Below are 19,391 nucleotides of genomic sequence, written 5' to 3'. Positions count from 1 at the left end.
GACGAGTGATAACGAAGAATCAGATGGCTCAGAAACACAGACGCACAAAAGTTCGGGCTCGAGAAAGCAGACACACTCAGTTACCTCGGCGGCGCCACAAGCCAAAAGAAGACAATTCACTCGTAAGCTAGCATGCTTCTATACTGATACATGTCTAATCCAATAGTAGCCATCAACAAACCCCTTGGCGAGTCGTTACCCATTGGTCCCAACACAGGCACGCCGTCGCAGCGACCTCTCCAAGAGATGTTGCTCGAAACCACGCAGAGCTGCCAGGGCCTTTCCGAAAGTAAGGCTGCGCTTTTATGTCGTCAAATTCAGCGGTCCCCTTTCCAAAAGAATGGCACGCGTAGCGGAACCCCCATACCGATGGGCAGCTCTCCATTGAGCAAACACGTACTCGCGATTAACCACGGCCTTCAGCAAAGAAGAGAACGGGGGGTTAGCAGGGCCCAAGATGTGTTGCCAACGAATCTTGGACTCATCCAACCTACAAGCGACGGGGCCAAGATGCAGGAACTAGTGGCCAATGTCGAGAGGTCTGTTAGCAGACTCGAAGCCACAGTTCCAGTGGAGATTGGCGATATGAAGCGATCACTGGAAGAAGTGAAATCTACCGTTGATGGTCACTACGACGAATTTGAGGAACACCGGGAGGCATCAGAGTAACAGCAAGTTTCGATTGATTTCCTGGTGAAAAGAGTGCACAGTTTGGAAGACGTTATCGTACGACTCTGGAAGAAAGATATTCTGAACCATGTGTCAGCTTCGCAGAACTCTGGGCCGGGAGGAGTGGCCATACCTATGCATGCTCCCCCTTTGAACAAGACCATGAGCTATGCCGAAAGACAACATTATATCACTAATTCCATTGGAGGGCGTGCCCCGGTGAATGTAGGTCCCGGAATATAACAGCCCTATCCCGAGCCTGCATATACCGCGCAGCAACAATTCAGTCCCACCGAAAATTCGCTGCAGCAAGGGGTCACCGATGTGGCAGGTCAGAGCCGTTCAGATGCCTGGAATAGCGAAAATTTCGTCGACAGGAATAGTGAACAGGGCCTCCTTGTACCGACTATCCTTGTCCTGCGCCCATTGGCGAGTAACGTGGAGGCCAGCAGCGTGAACAAGAGAGTAGATTAAAGGCGCGGTTTCTGATCCGGAGCCCACAGTAAACAAGCCGCTGAGGGCGCCGGACATGTTGACCAGTCCAGCTGTATCGCCAACAGAATCCCATGATGTCTCGTGGTGGCCAATGACAACTCTTGGATTGCGAGAGAGGGCAACTTCTTGTAGCATCCAGACACGTCCGAACCACGGCCGTGTGTAGATATCTCGAAGAGTCAGCCAATCGTTCTCAGTAAGATTAGGAAGGTCATTCCTCTTGAGAAGCTCAAGATCATCCATGATGTAAGCATCGCCGTATGACTGAGCCCTTCCCCATTCTATGATCTTAGACTCAGCGCCGTTCGCAATCTTCTGAACGAGCTCAATAGCCCTGGCCGTTTCATCTGTGGCGAGACCAAGCCATATTATTATCTCGGCGGCTCCGTTGTATATGAGATTCATTATTGCGACTTGAGCAGAGAGCTCGGGGAGACTGCTCCGGTTGATGCAGATTCCATCGACTCAGAGGTACTGGCCTGATCTTGAGATGCATAATTGCTTGGTCGCATGGTGTAAGTTTGGCAACACCGGGAATGGCCTTGTATCCAGAAGAATTCTACTCTGGTCGATAAACGTGCTCTGCGTAACCGGACCCCAGGTGTAAGAAAGGGCGATGTACGGCGGACATTCATCGAGTTTGAAGGGGCTAGGAGATGAGCTAAATGCTGAATCTGATAGATAAATCAAGCGTATATGCTGATTGGAAATGCTGTCATCGTGCTTGAAACCGAAGAGCGCCTGAGAAACATCGAAAAGAGCTTTTGACAACAAGTCGTGCATATAATGTGATGTTGTCACGAGGATCCTTCGGAGATATTGAGGGTTGATGATGAGCGCTATTACGGTGGTACCAGCAGCGAGACGAAATGGCTGGACCTGAGCTATCAACCGAGCACTGGATCTCAACTCGGCCCTCATTTTGGCAGGAAGTTGCAAAGTTGACGACTCATATCCCGAAGCCTCACAGCTTTGTTGTAGGTGTTAAGATGTGCGCTGTTGAATGTGCTTAGCCGCATTTGGTGACAGGCATTGCGCCAGCTTAGAGCCGAAAAGATCAAATACCAGAACAGGATTGGGCAAGCGATCATAACATCTATAAATTTGGCGTAAATATATTTTGCCGTGAATTGTATGAAACAAATCGTGCTGACATTGACGGAACAGTACCATCCTTTGTACAAGCGATATTAAGATCTTGTTCACAAGCAGACTGCCTCTATAACATAAGGTAGGTCTATTCGTTTCATCGTATGAATTGCGAAGGGCTATATAGTCGCTGTAGCCCGCAATTTGAAAGCCATTTGTCACTGGGCCAGATTCCTTTCTATGTCTAATCATCAAGCCCATCCGAGTAGTAGTCAAACTGTTTTGGCACTGGTGCATCTTGTCCACCAGGTCCATCTGGGTCAACGTCTTCGTTCTTTGCTTTTGGGCCACTTTCTACCGCCACCGGTTGTACTGGTCGTGTAGCCTGTGCAGGTGCCGACAACAAATGCCCTCTCAACAACTTGGTCATCTCCCTGGCCCACTCCCATGGTCGTTCTTTTCCTCCAGGCAAACTGTTGAAGTATTCCCAGCCCATGATTCCTCCAAACGCTCCATATCGGCCCCGCAGCGTCGTGAGCACCATATTGAGAGGGTTCATCGGCACATAGCCGCTTCCATTCTCAGGATTGGTGACAAGTCCGATGACGATCTTCTCGGGTGGCCAGCCCTTGCGGACCATGAGATCGTACATAAGGGGGTTACTACAATCTCCCCAGCCGCAGTAGAATTGTGTGTTGTACCAGGCGATATCACGGCCGCGCATCACTTCGAGAGCCTCGTAGTCAAAACCGCTGAGATTCTTGGTGAAGTCAAGAAGAGACATGGCGACTGGTGCCAGGGTGATGATGAAAGTAGGCCCAAAATCGCTGCGTAGACGGTCTATCAGCCGCACAATTCCTCCCAGAGTCATTTCCTCTTCAACGTCCAGATCCAGGCCGTCCAGACCGCGCTCTCGAATCATGTCTTTCACGGGGCCGTAGTACCGATCAAACGTCTCTTGGTCGGCATCCAGTCGTGCATAGCTGCCCTTGCAAGCACCACCTAGCATGCCCATTACCTTCACACCTGAGGCTTGTAGCACGCGTAGCTCAGCCCACATAGTCTGGAAAATGGGGTGAGATGGGTGGTAATCATTGAGTGTAATCTTTTGCGGATCATCGTTGATGTGAATAGCGGCAACAATGACGTGGGTTATGGCGATACCAGGTTGTGTGATGAGAGAGAGAGGAGAGATGAGATTTCCCGAGGAGTCATGATGAGTTTGGTAATACGTGATCAACCGCGGTAAAGGATTGGCGGAAGGGAGAAGAGGGGGCATCGTGCATTTGTTTGTGAGGTTGTTGATGATGAGGATGAGCTGGCATTCCTGGAGCTTGTTGAAGTTGTAAGCAGCCCCGGAGCTTAGGTGGAGCTCCGCCGCCGAAGGTTTCGGCTCCAGCGGGTAGAGCCACTAAACTTGGCAGCTACAGGGCCTAGTCCCTCCCTGCCAACTTAGGTGGTTGAAGATCATATTTCTAGGTGCCTTATCGAACAAACTTGATTTAAGATTACTGCTATTGATTAATTGACATTGGGTATCTCTATTCTCAAATTAAAAATCCTGAACTCGGGCCTGTTCCTTTTCCAAATCCTGCACCCTGACCTTCTTGCCGACACATCTTCCGGGATGCCAGATAGCAAAGAGCAAGACAGCCAATGCCACAGGAGCAAACTCCAGACAAGCAAAGAAGATCTCGTTCGAATACAAATGGCCCCCAAGGCCTTCAGCTGTCTCTGCCAGACGGAAGCAGGTTCGAAGATAAATCATAATGGTAGCCACTCCGAAAGCAACACAGAACAAACTGAGCTTCTTGCCGCGTGAAGTAACCTCCCTTCGAGCACGGAAAAGGAATGAAGCCGTGAGGATAACGAACACACCGAGGGAAAAAACCTGGTATGCCAAACCTCCAAGAAGAATGTTATTGGCGTCCGTTGGATCATCGCGGTTCGACTGTCTTACACCAATCAGAGCAGCACCGGTGATCTGCACAACAGTAGCAATAACATCAGAAGTGATGAAGAACCAAAGAATAAACTTTGGTGGCAAGAATGAATATCGTCTTCCGAGTCGAGGGATAAGTGCGGAGAGGATAGTGTAAACGCCAGCGGCAAGGAACACAGGCGCTGTAACGATGAAGAAATAGTTGAGGATAAAGTACAGCAGATGGTACGGATCCTTCTTGGCTGAGAGTGAACGAGCAACATAGCCCACGATCTCAAAGAGAAGACCAATTGGGAATGTGATAAAGTACCAGCTGCGAAAGCGGATTGTCTGTACCAGGTGGATGACGAGGAAGAGGGCGAACCAGGCTGCAGCAAAGACGGCGAGAGAGAATGCGGGCGTGTAACCGTAAATAATTACGGGCGTATCCCATCTGCCGTCAGGGTTGGGAAAGTTTGGGTCGACATAGCCATCAATTGGGCGTTTTCCTGAGATTTGTCAGTCTTGAGGTATCCTATGTCCAGTGCAATTGTGAACATACCGGAGCTGCTCATGATGAAGATGAGTGAAAGGTCAAAGCTAATACTTGATGATCACGAAATGTTCAGATGTACTCCGTAACACAACATTCTTCGGCGGTAGACGTTGGATCTTTAAATCCTACGATAGGACCCTTCACTTTCAGTTTTGGTATAAGCTTCTTTAGTGTATGGAGAGCCGAGTGCCAAACCCCTGGTCCTGGCGCAAAGTCATGAATCATCATTCTGAAGCTATTCCCCAGAATGGAAATGGTGACCCTGAGCCACGCACCCGTCAAAGTCTCCAAGGGTCTCAATAATCGTTTACATTTGGCGAAAACCGGTCCCTGACGATTTGGTTTCCTTTTTGAGAAAGGGGATATGTCTAGAAGACTCTACGCTGTGGGAGTGAAAGACGCATGTCTTGGACAGTGACATTCAGAGGGAAAGCCATTTGACAGTAACGGGATGACAATCTATGAGTAGACTGGCAGCTGTCACAGTAAATTACCCAAACTTTGGGCTTGTTGGGGGAGAGATATAAAGTCGGCATGCCACCTACTCTACAAAATAACTTCTAAAATTTAAGTATCTTGCAATGTTGAAGGGTCCTCCAGATTTTGTTGAACCTCAAGGGAGCTTCACATGAAAAGCCTAGTAGCCTTCTGCACAGACACTAAGAAATTAACTAACGGTTGTCAATTCTTGGCATCGTGTCATTGACATTGGATCCATAGCTGTCAAAGGCTGGGCTACTTAAGCGACCGTTGCCGAAAAGACGAATCACAAGCATTCATTTAAATGACAACCTCAACTTTGTGGATGTTAAACAATGCTTTCTAACTGTGGGTTGAAGACCCTCTATCAATCGAGACCCCAGTCGAATCAAATCTTCGCTGTGTCTATCCCGAATGCAACGCCAGTCTATGACCCTTTGACCAAATCATCACCCATGACCTCCTCGAAAATACCCTTTCTGATCGCCTGTAACTCCGCCCGGGTTTGATCCATCTCTTCGCCCTTCCTCTCGAGCTCTTTACTCAAGTAATGCTTCCTCTCTCTGGCCTGACTTAAGCAGCTGTTCAAAGCAGTTGTGCATCGCGCTACCTCCTGTCTTCCACCTGTAATATCTACCTTTCCCCAGACATCGCCCAGGTTAGATGTGACCTCCATAGTGCGGGGATTGGCCTCGGGTGGCAGCTCAATCACATCCGCACCAAGCTGTACTAGCTGATCAACCGTTATCTTGCTCTGTTGAACAAGCTCTCTGCCCTTGTTCAGAGCTCGGAGATGATTCATGTCTCCGGATTGTAGAGCCTTATCGACCTGTTGCAGTCCAGCTGTCATTGTCGTTGTCGCTTGCTCGAGCAGATCTAGCGCTTTTTGATGTAGCTCCAAGGCTGTCTTTGTAGCGACATAAGCAGATAGCGCATTAGTGCTCTGCTGCTCCTTTGCGTCCTCTTCAGGGAAATCTGGCGTTGGACCTGAAAAGATATCATCGTAGATATCGTCAAGCTGCTTCTGAAGATCAAGGTAACCCTGCATGCTCTGGTCGAGGTCATTCTTTTTCCGAAGTTCTTCATCCAGTTTAGCCTTGACACTCGAATTGTGCTCCGATGCCAGATGCGCCCGTTGAAGTGTGTTGTGGTAATTTTGCTCCTCCCTCTCAGCCTGACCTGTAAATGAGTTCTCTTTACCGCTGGCTTTGTAAAGAAACTTCATTACATGGCCATCGCGATATTTCTTATGCGACTCAAGGTCGGCTAAACGCTTGCGATCTAATCCATTGAGTTCTCGGTTGGATTCTGATAATTGCGACTCAAGGTCTGAAACGATCTTTTGTTGTAGAGCAAGATCAGTGCGAATATGTTTTGTTTGTTCTAGCAGGTTTAACAACTCTGCTATCCTTGGAAAGGCTGCCTTTATTGCGTCTTTGATGTCCGGCATTGGGCTGTGAGAGTTGAATGGAGGTGGTGGGTTGTGTTCCATGACTGCAGCCATGATGGATTTGGAGAAGGCTTCTTGAAACGTGAAAGCACTCTTAGGCTGAGACTCATCAGATGATAATGGAATCAGATGATGCCTAAATGAACCAACAAGGCGTTTATAGCGAGCGGGCACGAGATGCACTCGAGATACAAGTTGAAAGTATAAAAGTTTACTTGGATCCAAGTTACTTATATTTTGCTTTGAACGAGATAAGTACAACAACCGCCTCAAGCAGAGGAAATAAGCCTTCATAAACCGCGCAGAATAAGGCAAGACATGAGTCGAACGGTGCAGGAGGATTCACTATCACGACCCAAAATATATGCAATAAAAAGGCAGAACTGCGAAGCCTGTTCGCCTCAGATTATTACTGCAACCAATGATATTGTATCTTCTAGAAAAAAAGACAAGCAATACAGTCCGCAGGGATATCAAATGTGCATTTCCGCGATTTTCTAGGTATTTCTTGCCACAACGGAATTAGATATGCCAATAAGATCATATAGGCTCAATATATCTATGGAGATAATACTGGAGTGATCAGCAAGGAAAATATAGCAGATTGGCTACTAAAATCCTTAGTCAGAAGTACCGATTTTACATTTGATATCCCTGAGGGCTGTAGAAATTTCGGGTCGCCTAATGCAGCAAGAGAGCCAGCGATCAAAGCCAGGGATTATTCCATGCAACTCTTTATCTGCGCCGCCTCCCCAGCCCTATCTGGGGCCCTTAAGAGCGTTGTGAATGGCCTAGGGGAGGAAAGAAAACACAGGACCTAGACTCTAGATGATAAAAAGACTTAGGTAATATAACCTAAGCTTAGGATAGCTTTTACTGAGTTTATTTTGACACCCTATATTGAGGTTCGCTGTTTTCTTGTCCCCGAGGGACGGCGTCGTTAATAGCGACAGTAAGTTCGTTCTTGAGCTGAGTTTGCATGGTTTGGAGCTGAATTCGCATGGTTTGGAGCTTCGCATCCCAATTGTCAGTAGCGCGAGCGACAGCTTGATCGACAGCGATGACAACAACCCGACCGAGATGGCTCTCAACCTGGTCAAATGGCGGGGGGAGCGACCCAGCACTACCTGGGATAGTGGGAACACTGGAATCGTTGTCCATCATGAAATCTGATGATGATGGGATGGGGGAGATGTTTGATGGATGAGGGTTGATGAACTGTGAATTGATGGGGTGCAGATTGTGGTTATAGTGTGATGGTGGTGGTGTGGATGTAGAAGGAAAATAAAACCCGAGCACTCTACCCCTGCAGTTTCTTTAAATGGGGCTGCCAGTTTATCGCACTGTGGAGACACTGTGGTGTTGTACCGCTAGTTTTACAGGGCAACACCACCAGGTTGAAGATGCGTTAGACAAAATATGTTTTGCGATCGTTATGTTGAACATTATGTGAAATAGATATTGTTCTCGCGGAACGCCAAAAGAAGTCGTAAGAAGTCGTTTTCGTCGCACTTCGCTGATCGTGCTTCAGAGAGTTCAGTCTTCTCAAGGACTTGCTCAATTTTGCTCCGAATGAAGCTCTTGAGAGTGGCCTTGCTAACTGGAATTCCACACACAGACTGGTGAGCGTCTATTGTATCTTCGCTGTCACGGAAGAACTGCAAATCTTGCTCGCTGACTTTTTCAGGGTCCATAGCTGCCCAAGTGATCCAGTTTCGCTGGCAGAGCTCCTCCGAATCAATGAAGCTTGCTCGTAGAGTCTTGTTCTTTCTCGAGAAACAGATACGGAGCATGCCGTCTAGCTCCTGAATGTTGGCAGCAGGCACTTCTGGTCGTGGCTCAAGTCTCACGACAACGGATTCGACTTCGGGTGGCGGCGAGAAGTTGTTCTTACCGACCTTGGCGATCAGGGCGACTTTGGAGGTGAATTGTGTGTTGACCGAAAGACGAGAGTATAAGGAATCGCCAGGTCGAGCGCATAACCGCAGTCCAAATTCTCGCTGGACCATAAGAATGCTGACGCGAGGAGGTCGAGGCAGAGAGATGAGCTTGGAGATGATGATGGACGAAATCTGGTATGGGGTATTGCTAATGCAAACGTCGAACGGTGGGAGTGCTTCTGGGAGATCCAATTTGGCGAAATCACCCATAATGATTTCCAACTTTTGCTGCTCGGGCTTGCCTTGGACTCTTTTTGTTAATTCGGCTCCCATGCGTATGTCGAGCTCTACGGCCTTGACCGCTTTGGCTTGTTCTAGAATGCGTGTGGTGAGAACGCCGGTTCCAGGACCGATCTCGAGGACGGTGTCGGTGGGCTTGAGGTTTGCCTTTGCGACAATCATATCGGCGATGCCAGGGTTCTTCAGAATGTGCTGGCCAATATTCGTGTTGTATTTGAATATGTTCTTGCGTTCAGGCTTATCGTATGGTCCCTTGCGGGCGCCACCGCGCCTGCTATCTGACGATTTCGGCATTGTGTTCTTGACTGTGAGTACGACGACAGGATTTTCCTCTTTTTTTTCCTGGTGTTGTACTGAAGCATCTCGTAGGGTGGGGCACCCAGCGATTATCTTTTTAGTGGGTTATGATATGCGGAATAACCGCTACTCCGTATGCTATGCACATGGCGTTACCATCCCAGTCTCTACAAGATAGCATTGCCTTGTCTATATCGAAGAGCCAAAGCATTATTAGAAAGGATTTGACTTAGCTCTTGAAGTTTAATCTAGGTATATAGACAAGGACATCAAGTCTGGCTCCAGTCACCTGTCTGGTATCACCCATGGTTGGACAAGAATCTCAGTCACGAGCTACGTGCCAGAGCACAGTTGTTATCGCTACAACTAAAGACAATCCACATCCTACTGCCTATGTCTGGTAAGCCGCTATAAACAATCAAAAGAACAAGTGATCGACAGTGACCTTCCTAGGTTGTAAGGCTGTTGCTCGTTGGTTGGTCTTTGAGTTAAGATGCCTGTGACGACTTTTCCGTGATTTGCCGACCCTTTGCCGTCAACGGAGCTTCCCTGCTTTGGTAGCTTCAAACCTATAGTGCAACTTGTAGTATGAGGTAGAACCTCGCATCGCCAATCATTTCTCAAAGGAAATGGCTTCACCGAGAGCCCGTCTGCCTCGTGCAGGCAAACTCGGGGTTTTGATACCGAGATTGAAGCCTCACGGTGTCTTGATATGTCCATTTTGCAGCATTACATCACGGCCGCGAATACGACCTCGTCGCGCTATCCTCGGAAAACGTTTCTACACTGTGTCGACGAACCCTCGTGCCGAGCTTGAACAACATCTCCTCGATATTCAGAAACTCGCACCGTCTTTAGTGAATCTTCCAAGATTGCAATTGGCACTACAGGGACTACGGCAAATACCTGGTCAGGAAGCTGTGAGGGTTGCGATACTGGGACTGGCACCCGGTTCGAATGCGGGACAGACAGCGAAAAATGTCCTGAGGGTTTTAGTAACGGATCCGCTGCAGGATGAGCAAGAATGGGAGCGCCAATTGAAGGATCATGATCCAAAGAACCCCCTCGTTGTTCGAATCCGGCCCACTGCAGAGCAGCAGAGCACTTTAACAGTCACCAGAACGAGTCTTTTGAGTGAGGTCAGCGTATCCTCGGCGGAATGGAATAACCTCAACTTGGAGCTCCTGTTCATGGAGACGCATCTTCCAGAGTTCGCCAGAGATGAGCAAGCACAGGCTATCGAGGTCGAAGAAGCTGTGCTGGTGCCCAAGGTCGGCATTCCATCGGCTGAAGATCGAGTAACACCAGTCACTACACCTGTGCACAGAGCGATTCTTGTCGGTGATGGGTTTGAAGAGGCTGTCAATGTCACATCGGTATCGGTTGCTAAGGAAGAGGAGTCTGTGCTAAAAGTGGTCGATTTGAGAGGAGTTGACTCAAAGCAACTTGATGCACCTTTTGCGCTTGTTGATACGTCACTTGCCGAGCGGGGAGTGTCACTCTTTCGTCAAAGTTCCAGCAATGCCATTGAGTATGAGCAGCTTTGGTTCAACAGTAACTTCCCTGCCTTAACAACATGGCTTAAGTCAGGAATCAGTTCCCAAGATGGCACCACGAAACCCGCAGTGCGAGGGCTCATTACTTCTTTGTTGAATAGCATTTTGGCGCGATGCGAGGAGGAAAATCGTCGTGAGATCAGGGAGAATTACCAGGCTGCTCCCACCCTCAAAGGTCAGGAGCCAGACTTCTCGCATGTACTGGTTCAAGCAACCGGTGCATGGTCACAGCAAGCTCACGCAGAGCTACAAGATGAGCTTGACTTGGCGTTCACAGGCCCAAGATGGCGAAAGCTAGGATGGTGGCAACTATTCTGGAGGGTCGATGACGTTGCCATGCTCACAAATGATATGCTCAACCAGCGGTTCCTACCAACAGCAGAGCGAGAGCTTGTTTATCTGGCCGGGAAGATCGCGCAAGCTGCAAATGCGGACCAAAACTATCCTCAACCATATTCTGTGAAGGATAACGACACAAATCTTGAGCTGAAGCGACTTGACCCAGGAGAGTTGAAACCATTAGCACCGGTGAACAATCGATCAGCACTACCAAAATGGCCTGGCCATATTGCCTTCACCCGAAGGTATCTGCAAAGCGAGACTATCCCTGCGCTACAAGCTCTCGCACAACGCTTGGTTGTACAGTCGTTAGGGACTTCTGGACTTACAACATCCCTCGCCGCCCTTCTATATATTTCCTCCTTCTCCTCGACAGTCTACGAAGCCGGTGCTGTAGCAGCACTAGGTATAGTCTGGAGTTGCAGCCGGCTACAGAAGAAGTGGGAGGCAGCGCGAGCATTCTGGGAGGGCGAAGTGCGAGAAGAAGGCCGCAAGGCTCTCCGAGGCGTCGAAGACAGTGTTGCAGAGGTTCTCAGCCACGAGAAGAAACAGGAAAAGCCAATTGTAGACCAAAAAGGTGATGAGATTAACGAAGTTCGCGAGCTGGTGGTCAAGGCCCAGGAAGCTCTTGGACGAATGAAATAAAAGGGAAACCTGTACAATATGGACTGAAAAGCATTGGACTTAGAAGGTGACGAGATACCAGGCGTAAGAGACGCCTTCATTTTTGTAATCTAGTCAATCTCAAAAAAGCACCCTCTACTGTGAGGTCTTGCAAGCCTCACAAGGCATATCCCCCTTCTAGACTGGTATCAACCTAAGCCTGTTCCACTCATTTTCCCAAATCGAGGCATGCCCATTGTAAAAATCCAAGCCCGAACGCCAAAAACTCGCATATTTCTATTATGTCTTGTTTATCGTCCTCCTCGTCCGCCTGCGCGCGCTCGGCTGACCGTCGCGCGACCTCTGGCAAGACCGACACCACGACCACGTACGTTACGGCTGCGGAACATAGGGGCGTTGCGAAGCATGTCGGGAACGATGAAGAAGCGCACGTGTGAGCCGCGGATGTAAACTTGGTCGAGATGGGAAACGCGGCCGTCGCGAGCGGTGACGGTGATGTCCTTCAGTTGAACATTCATGTTGTCCTCAGCTATGATGAGTTAGCAGAAGTCCAAGAATTAAAGGCAGTCGAAAAGAAAGGATAGCGAGAGGGGAGGCGTACCGTCGAGAAGCTTGCCACGGTAAGTCTGGCCAGAAGTGATTTCGAGCGTCACGATATGACCCTACAAGGTAAAGTTAGCTTCATAGCTCAATCAGAGGTGCCATATGAAAGGGATACGGACCTGCGCCTCATTCAGCAGCTTAATGGGAATACCGATTGTAGAAGTCATGGTTGCGGTTGTGTCTGATTTACGTGTTGTCGCGTGCACACAAGGCCGAGGCTGAGCTGGAGCTTTGTATATCGTGAAAATTGGCGAGGCTTGGTGGTGAGGGACGTTGGAGAGGTGGAGAAGAGTTGATCCGAGCCGCGAGAGTTTGGGTTGACACTGTGCAGCACGCGTACAGGACCGGGAAGGCACAGTGCCTGGATTTTACATTCTCGGCGAGTCTCATATGCTTCCCGTACAATTGAGATTCGATATTGTCATTGAAATATACTATTTCAAACAATCAACGCCATAAACGTAAGATGCCGTCCAGATAACATAAGAATGCCACGCGGGATTATAGAGTGTCTAGCCACTTGTTCACTTTCGCCTTATTGCTGACTTGCTTTCTCTTATCCACATCCAGCTTCTTTCCATGCTTCTTCTTCTCCTTCTGTTTCTTTGATGTCGTTGATTTCCGCTTTAGTGCATAGGAGTTCGGTATCACTACGACAGTTTCTGTAGTGTCTGCTTCTGGTTGCAGCGCTCCACTCATCAGCATGCTATCCTTGGTTGTCTTTGTTGAAACGACAAGTTGATCATTTTGCTGGCCATACACTTCTTGTGTAGAGACCGGGGGATCACTGGCTGTTGGCGTTGTCACGGTAGAGCAAGTTGCTAGCTCCGGAGCTTGACTGGACCCTCGACTGGTCACCTCGTTGACACTCATGGATTGGTAATGAATGTATCCGCCTTGAACATTCGGCACAATCGAATTTCTCCCAGTTGGCGGTATTGATGAGATGTCCTCGAATGAGATATATCGAGCTCGATAATAGTACAGTCCCGAGTTGTGGAGAGCCCATTCCGACCACCGAGATCGCGGGTGCAATGGCTCAATGGCCTTCGATGCAGGAGTTGAAGGTTGGGGCTCATGCGCAGTGTGTCTTTTGTTCACCATATTCGTGATGCGGCGGTCGCTTAGCACTCCAGAACGGAAATAAGTGCACGAGAACACGGGTGCGTCGAAGAGATATAATCCAGGGATATCCCTTCGAGCAAAGGGCAGCTGCGCCAGGTCGCAAACTCGAGGTTCGCAGATAATCCTAACGCATTTCCTCACCCGACAGCCTCACTCTTCTCGCTGGGTGCCGAAAGGAAGCCTGCATGCAGGAGACACACAAAAGGTGACCTCTCGTGTTTCCAGGAACCCGTGGGTCGTCGAGGTATGGTGAATGAGTCCCTGATTGGGTAAACGATGAGCAGATTATCCATATAGTTGGCTGAGATTCGTAAAGGCGTATTTTATGAAAGCTATGAGCGTTGGACAGGTGTCTCTGCATCTGCCAATTGAACAGCTGCCCTTTGACTAATCCTGCGAGGTACCTGATCTGGCAAGTCGAGCATGGATGGCCTCAGTCAAGTCCGCCTTGTCAGCTGCCTGTCGCGTGCAGCGGAATTTCGAACCAGCATGGATGCATGAAGTAAGAATATCGTCCTTTCGAATAGGAGTTCTGTAATTGAGGTAACGAACATCACAATGATAACAATCACAATGCTGACTGAGGGCACAGCCATCGATTGGACTGCAGCAGACTGGTTTGGAGAAATTGATATGTTGAACTCATAACCGCTTATCAGCGATTCTCTTACTATTGCTTCTCTGCAGTCTCCTCGGCCTCTCCCTCTCTCTGGGTATCATTCTCCTGCTTCTGTTTTTTCTTTGCTGCCAGCTTCTCCCTTGTTTGTTGCTTGCGAGCCTGCCTGTTGAGGCTCCCAATCACTCCACCCTCTTTTCCGCATGGCCACTTCGCCTCAGCTGCTGCCTCGTCTTCCTCGGTCCACTCTCGAGGGAGAACAGCAAAGGTGAGATATGACGTGTGAGTCTTGAGATCGTTCTCAGGTCTATGGTACAGGTTGCCATGCATCCATGGTTTGCTATCCTCAGCAACCTTTCCATTGGCGTCGGTCTTGGGTGAATCTGAGGCAGGGGTGTCTACATCCATTGCTGATGAGTCGCCGTCACCGTTCGTTGACTTGAAATGCACCTTGTGGAATTCTTTCGTCTTTCGATTGATCTCCTTGAGCCTTTGCATGGCCTCCTTCACATTGGCTGGTGTTTGGACATTGCCTCTTTCCGCAGGAAGATTTGCTCCGACTCGCTCACGAATAGTGTTGATCCGTCGAGCCGAGATTTCCACCATGTCAATGTCCTTCCAGCCAAGAAGCCGGAGCTCCTCAATTGTTCTTGTGACTTGCTCAATGCAAGGAGAGAAGGTACAGATATGGACACTTTGTTTGGGGTCCAGAGGTGAGATCCATTCAGGGGTGTCAGCACCCTCGCTTTCCTTCTTTAGCTTATCAGGCTTCTGTCTTGAAAGGTGATGAAGCGCTTCCCAAGGCGCAGGGAGATCAAGAAAGACTGATGTTGCTTGGGGAGACTTCCCGTCCACATTGAATCCTTCCCCATACACGTCGCGATGTGTCAATTGCACCACGCCTTCCAATTTATGCTCATGAATTTCTTCTTGCATCTTAATATACCGGGGCTCGTGGTATTCAAAACTGAAAACCTTTCCCTTCTTATCGTTCTCGTCCTTAGGGTAGCCATTGTACACAGCACGCGCAGAGGCATGTGTAAAGCTTCCACTGCCGGCTCCAGCTTCAATGATTCGAGTACCGGGAACTGCTCTTATTCTTTGAAGGATGTAGCTATAATCGGGAGTATACACGACTTGAGTTCGATGAGGCAGACTGCTTGTCCAGAGCTCGGGAGTCGGCCTAAGGATATGGATAAAACCACTCGCAGCTGCGACAGCCTTTTTTGCAGGCTTAGAAGTCACATCTGCGACATCATCGTCTGGGCCAGTCGTTGTCGGTGTGTCATCATCCGTCGCTTCGCGGCGGCGCTTTCGCCCTCTTGAGCCAGTGTCGACATTTGATGCACGAACTTGGGAACCCCATGGAATACCAAGAAGTGTCGAGTGAGGAAAGGATCCGAATCGCGTGTTTAAAGTTGCACCTTCGAGGTATCCATCGACTGCACCAGTCGACTGTTCCAGTGTAATAGGCTGAAGGTTATCTCTGGAGAGAAGAACAATTGCCAAGTCGCCAGTGGAAGTTGTAGTTCCTGGTTCTAGGAAAGGAGATGGTTGGACCATTGATGCGATTGCACGCACAAGCGTGTCTTCAGAATTAAGTTTGGATATGAAGTGTAAAGATTAAACTGGATTTGCAAAGACGAGGCAGGAAAATATTTCCAAGATACGCGCGAGGCTGAACAATTAGCGTTGTCTCCACTGGAAGCGTTAGTGAGGGGCACTCAATGTGACACTAAAAACGATCATGGGCCAGGCTATTGGATACCTTAGACCTCGCGGGGACGCTCAGGTGCTGGTGGTCCGTAGCTCCCCTACAGCTCAGGGCTGGTCTCGGGTGACTCGAAAACGGAAGTGATCTATGGCGTCCGGTCTTTCTCTCCCTTTGACTCGACTGTGACTCAGGCCTCTCGTTGTAGACATTTGTCTTGTCTAAGGTACATTGCCTTGCCTTGCATATACACCTCCTTTTATCCTCCTGCGATACCCTCCCTCTCCTTTTCTCGCGTTTCCCCTTCTTCCTACCTTTTGGCGTCTGTATGAATCTCTTTCGACAACGTCTTATTCGGTCCAAAATCTCCACTCCATTTTTAACGCCCCGACTGCGACCCCTCCATCGATTGATATCATCTCTATATAGCTCCAACACGAGCACAATGGAGTCGCTAAAGCTCTATAACTCGCTCAAGCCTGGCGCTCCAGTGCCCTTTGTTCCTATTGAGAAGGGCAAAGTTACCTGGTATGCTTGCGGTCCTACTGTATACGACAAGAGTCACTTGGGCCATGCTCGCAACTATGTCTCTACAGACATTATTCGTCGCATTCTGATGCATTACTTTGGCTTTGAAGTCAAATTTGTCATGAATATTACCGACATCGACGACAAGGTATGAAGAAGAGCTCGCTAGATATTATGCGCCTTGCCTAAACCTCTACAGATCATCATCAAGGCACGACGACAACGATTGCTCGAGCTCGAGAAGAACAAAAACTACACAAAGGACGAACTTCGAGATCTAGCCCTGGCCGCTTTCCGGGCATACGCTAAGAGCAGCTTGCCTTTGCTGCTAAAGGACGGAGAGGATATCGATGCGACTAACTATGCTCAGCGCAGAGAGGCAGGATATGGACACGTGCTTGCGGGCGGTACCATTTCTGGTGAGGGAAAGCCTGGCGACGATGAAGCCAAGGTCAAAATGCACCTAAGTAACATGACTGCTGCCGCTGAAGCTATCGCTTCTGGCGAGATCTTCCCTGGCACCGACGAGATTCTCTTGCCCTTCCTCGATTCGCTTTACAAGGAAACCATTGACACGAGGGATCAGACCATGTTCACGGATCTGACTCAGAGCATGGAGAAGCTATTTATGGACGACATGGATGCGCTCAACGTACTGCGACCTGATGTTATTACCCGAGTTACCGAATACGTACCTCAGATTGCCGATTTCGTCAAAAGAATTGTCGACAAGGGATTCGCATACGAATCCGAGGGATCTGTCTACTTTGATATCTCCGCGTTCGAGCAGGCCGGAAATACTTATGCGCGACTGCGTCCCGACAACCGAAATGACAAGTCTCTCCAAGAAGAAGGCGAGGGTTCCCTCTCGAAGAACCTTGGTGGAAAGAAGAATCCCGGCGATTTTGCTCTGTGGAAGAAGTCCAAGGCTGGCGAGCCCTTCTGGCCTAGCCCTTGGGGTGATGGACGTCCTGGGTGGCATATTGAGTAAGTTCAAATGGATCAAGGCAACTGAGTCATGTACTGACAAGTGAATCCAAGGTGCTCGGTTATGTGCAGTGATGTTCTAGGGGCAACCATTGACATCCACTCTGGCGGTATCGACCTGGCATTCCCTCATCATGACAATGAGTTAGCACAGAGTGAGGCTTACTTCTGTGAGCATGATAAGGGCGAGCACACATGGGTCAACTACTTTATCCACATGGGTCACTTGTCTATTTCTGGATCCAAGATGTCCAAGTCTCTCAAAAACTTCCAGACGATTCAGGATGCATTGGCTACGAATTACTCTTCAAGAGGAATGCGAATTGTGTTTTTGATGGGTCGATGGAACGATGGTGTTGAAATTTCACCGGATATGCGATTGCAAGCTGACAACTGGGAGTCAACCATCAGCGTGAGTATGACTCAGACCTTGACCTAACATGACTAACATATGGCAGAACTTCTTCATCAATGTCAAGGCATTGCTGGCTGAGGCTGGCATTTCACATGATGTCAAGTCTCTGTCTCTGAGCGCAGATGGCAAGGCCAGTGAGGGTCTCTTAGCCGAGCTCGAGCAAGCCAAGAAGGACTTTGAAGCTGCTTTGGTCAACTCAATCGACACACCAAAAGCTATGTCTGTTATCCTCAAGTTGGTCAACACCGCCAACGTGCACTTGAGAGACAACAAGGACGCTGATCTTGTGGCTCTTGAGTCTATTGCACGCTGGATCACCAAGATCGTGGGCATCTTTGGTCTCGATTCGAATGCTTCGCCGCCATATGAAGGCCTTGGCTGGGCCACAGTCATCGCTTCAGACGTTGAGCCAAAGACAGCCGTTCAGCCCTACTCCGAGGTCTTCACTAAGGTCAAGTCAGATGTTTCTGGCTTGTCTCTTGAGAGTGCTGAGATTTCATCATTGCTTGAGCAAGACCCTACAGCTGAGTTCGCGTCAATCGCTTCTGGTGGCTCTCGCGACCCTGAGCAATTGGCTTTGCCTTATCTTCGTGCTGTTTCCAAGCTTCGGGATGAGCTGCGTCACATTGTTTCTAACCAAACACCCGAAACGAAGAAGGCTATTCTTTCTTTGACAGATCGTATTCGAGACGACGACCTCACAAACCTGGGCGTTTACTTGGACGACAGACCTGATGACCAAGCCTCCCTGATCAAGTTCATCCCCGCTACTGAACTGATTGCTGCGCGTGAAGAGAAGGCCGCTCAAGCTGCTGAAAAGGCGCGAAAGAAGGAGGAGGCTCGCCTTGCACGTGAGAAGGCCGATCAAGAAGCTCGTGAAAAAGCCAAGGTCAGACCCGAAGATCTCTTCAAGGGTGATGAGAGATACAGTGCTTGGGACGAGCAAGGATTGCCTACTAAGATGAAAGATGGCAGTGATGTGCCCAAGAGCCAATTGAAGGGTTTGAAGAAGCAATGGGACCGACAGAAGAAGGCGCACGATGACCTCAAGGCTAAAGGACTGTTGTAGAAATGGGAAGTGGTGTTGAAGTGGGTAACCTATCTAGTTAGTATCTAGAAGGAGGAGCTTGGGGGCGAAAACAAAAGCGTTTGAAGACTTGATTATTGCACTGTCATCTCTCACATGAATGGCCATGCCTAGCTGCATGTCTTCGCACACTACTGTGATAGGAATGCAACACAGATTGACCTGAGATGGGGGTTAGATGTCGTGATAGCATGGTGGCGTTGAGCAAACAGATCCGGCACTTATATCCGGGATACTTGGCAGCGGAATATTCGTCGTTGAGCGGAGTTCATATGATGGCGAGGAAGCAGGATATTTGTGTCTCTTGGTGTATTTGGACTAGTTGTAGGCCACTTCTGCAACAGCACAAAGACAGCTGAGTCCATGAGCATCTAGACTATGGCACAGGATGAAGACATGCACTCTAATATGACAGAATCGTACAAACTGTAGTATTTATGCATATCGATCAATAGACTGCCTTTCGGAAATACAGGTTGCAAGGATGAGTTCGTTGGTCAATTGCGTGATGGGCACTATAGATGGCATAAAACTCCACTATCCCACATCACACTCCCAGGTTCGGCGAACTCTAGACATCTTGAATTGTAAGGAATTGGCCATTAATAGGCTTTACTGGTAAAGAGACAACAGTGGGGTTCAATGGCGATGAGAAAGATCGGG

General features: G+C 49.0%; 13 protein-coding genes across 16 annotated transcripts; 4 read left to right on the top strand and 9 right to left on the bottom strand.

The window, feature by feature from the left end:
- Window positions 1–510: 510 nt before the first annotated feature.
- FVEG_15510 (hypothetical protein) lies at window positions 511–669 on the top strand (the record flags this gene model as incomplete). Its single annotated transcript, XM_018904642.1, has 1 exon — window positions 511–669. One exon carries the CDS (start codon window positions 511–513, stop codon window positions 667–669), a length of 159 nt encoding a protein of 52 aa, XP_018749094.1.
- A 342-nt stretch (window positions 670–1,011) lies between these two features.
- On the bottom strand, window positions 1,012–1,569 carry FVEG_04595 (hypothetical protein; the record flags this gene model as incomplete). Its single annotated transcript, XM_018892400.1, has 1 exon — window positions 1,012–1,569. One exon carries the CDS (start codon window positions 1,567–1,569, stop codon window positions 1,012–1,014), a length of 558 nt encoding a protein of 185 aa, XP_018749093.1.
- Window positions 1,570–1,629: 60 nt separating this feature from the next.
- Window positions 1,630–2,085, bottom strand: FVEG_15509 (hypothetical protein; the record flags this gene model as incomplete). The annotated part of the gene is made up of 1 exon (XM_018904641.1): window positions 1,630–2,085. The coding sequence occupies one exon, from the start codon at window positions 2,083–2,085 to the stop codon at window positions 1,630–1,632; it is 456 nt and encodes a 151-aa protein (XP_018749092.1).
- A 122-nt stretch (window positions 2,086–2,207) lies between these two features.
- Window positions 2,208–3,675, bottom strand: FVEG_04594 (chitinase). The gene has a single exon (XM_018892399.1). The coding sequence runs from the start codon at window positions 3,530–3,532 to the stop codon at window positions 2,498–2,500; it is 1,035 nt and encodes a 344-aa protein (XP_018749091.1). The 5' UTR covers window positions 3,533–3,675; the 3' UTR covers window positions 2,208–2,497.
- A 56-nt stretch (window positions 3,676–3,731) lies between these two features.
- On the bottom strand, window positions 3,732–4,867 carry FVEG_04593 (hypothetical protein). The gene is made up of 2 exons (XM_018892398.1): window positions 4,737–4,867; window positions 3,732–4,683 (listed from the first exon to the last, which is right to left on the bottom strand). The coding sequence occupies exons 1-2, from the start codon at window positions 4,747–4,749 to the stop codon at window positions 3,806–3,808; spliced, it is 891 nt and encodes a 296-aa protein (XP_018749090.1). The 5' UTR covers window positions 4,750–4,867; the 3' UTR covers window positions 3,732–3,805.
- Window positions 4,868–5,516: 649 nt separating this feature from the next.
- FVEG_04592 (hypothetical protein) lies at window positions 5,517–6,952 on the bottom strand. The gene has a single exon (XM_018892397.1). The coding sequence runs from the start codon at window positions 6,712–6,714 to the stop codon at window positions 5,638–5,640; it is 1,077 nt and encodes a 358-aa protein (XP_018749089.1). The 5' UTR covers window positions 6,715–6,952; the 3' UTR covers window positions 5,517–5,637.
- Window positions 6,953–7,542: 590 nt separating this feature from the next.
- FVEG_15508 (hypothetical protein) lies at window positions 7,543–7,821 on the bottom strand (the record flags this gene model as incomplete). The annotated part of the gene is made up of 1 exon (XM_018904640.1): window positions 7,543–7,821. The coding sequence occupies one exon, from the start codon at window positions 7,819–7,821 to the stop codon at window positions 7,543–7,545; it is 279 nt and encodes a 92-aa protein (XP_018749088.1).
- A 252-nt stretch (window positions 7,822–8,073) lies between these two features.
- FVEG_15507 (hypothetical protein) lies at window positions 8,074–9,615 on the top strand. 4 transcript variants are annotated; one of them, XM_018904638.1, is made up of 3 exons: window positions 8,074–8,282; window positions 8,348–9,147; window positions 9,210–9,615. In XM_018904638.1, the coding sequence occupies exons 2-3, from the start codon at window positions 8,470–8,472 to the stop codon at window positions 9,246–9,248; spliced, it is 717 nt and encodes a 238-aa protein (XP_018749086.1). In that variant the 5' UTR covers window positions 8,074–8,282; window positions 8,348–8,469; the 3' UTR covers window positions 9,249–9,615. The 4 variants fall into 4 exon arrangements, with proteins under 4 accessions (XP_018749086.1, XP_018749084.1, XP_018749085.1 ...); XM_018904639.1 differs by having other exon boundaries at window positions 8,089–8,282; window positions 8,357–9,147; XM_018904636.1 differs by having other exon boundaries at window positions 8,348–9,615.
- Window positions 9,616–9,647: 32 nt separating this feature from the next.
- On the top strand, window positions 9,648–11,865 carry FVEG_04590 (hypothetical protein). The gene has a single exon (XM_018892396.1). The coding sequence runs from the start codon at window positions 9,767–9,769 to the stop codon at window positions 11,675–11,677; it is 1,911 nt and encodes a 636-aa protein (XP_018749083.1). The 5' UTR covers window positions 9,648–9,766; the 3' UTR covers window positions 11,678–11,865.
- Window positions 11,866–11,946: 81 nt separating this feature from the next.
- On the bottom strand, window positions 11,947–12,426 carry FVEG_04589 (small nuclear ribonucleoprotein D3; the record flags this gene model as incomplete). The annotated part of the gene is made up of 3 exons (XM_018892395.1): window positions 11,947–12,185; window positions 12,258–12,318; window positions 12,379–12,426. The coding sequence occupies 3 exons, from the start codon at window positions 12,424–12,426 to the stop codon at window positions 11,947–11,949; spliced, it is 348 nt and encodes a 115-aa protein (XP_018749082.1).
- A 334-nt stretch (window positions 12,427–12,760) lies between these two features.
- On the bottom strand, window positions 12,761–13,363 carry FVEG_15506 (small nuclear ribonucleoprotein D3; the record flags this gene model as incomplete). Its single annotated transcript, XM_018904635.1, has 1 exon — window positions 12,761–13,363. One exon carries the CDS (start codon window positions 13,361–13,363, stop codon window positions 12,761–12,763), a length of 603 nt encoding a protein of 200 aa, XP_018749081.1.
- A 691-nt stretch (window positions 13,364–14,054) lies between these two features.
- On the bottom strand, window positions 14,055–15,563 carry FVEG_04588 (tRNA (adenine57-N1/adenine58-N1)-methyltransferase; the record flags this gene model as incomplete). Its single annotated transcript, XM_018892394.1, has 1 exon — window positions 14,055–15,563. The coding sequence occupies one exon, from the start codon at window positions 15,561–15,563 to the stop codon at window positions 14,055–14,057; it is 1,509 nt and encodes a 502-aa protein (XP_018749080.1).
- A 243-nt stretch (window positions 15,564–15,806) lies between these two features.
- FVEG_04587 (cysteinyl-tRNA synthetase) lies at window positions 15,807–19,287 on the top strand. Its single transcript, XM_018892393.1, has 4 exons — window positions 15,807–16,387; window positions 16,439–17,226; window positions 17,281–17,638; window positions 17,685–19,287. The coding sequence occupies exons 1-4, from the start codon at window positions 16,040–16,042 to the stop codon at window positions 18,708–18,710; spliced, it is 2,520 nt and encodes an 839-aa protein (XP_018749079.1). The 5' UTR covers window positions 15,807–16,039; the 3' UTR covers window positions 18,711–19,287.
- Window positions 19,288–19,391: the final 104 nt, after the last annotated feature.

The sequence above is a fragment of the Fusarium verticillioides genome, chromosome 4 (assembly GCF_000149555.1).
Source record: "Fusarium verticillioides 7600 chromosome 4, whole genome shotgun sequence".
NCBI lineage: Eukaryota > Fungi > Ascomycota > Sordariomycetes > Hypocreales > Nectriaceae > Fusarium > Fusarium verticillioides.
Note: the sequence above shows the minus strand (reverse complement) of the source record. Positions and strands in the feature narration are given on the sequence as shown.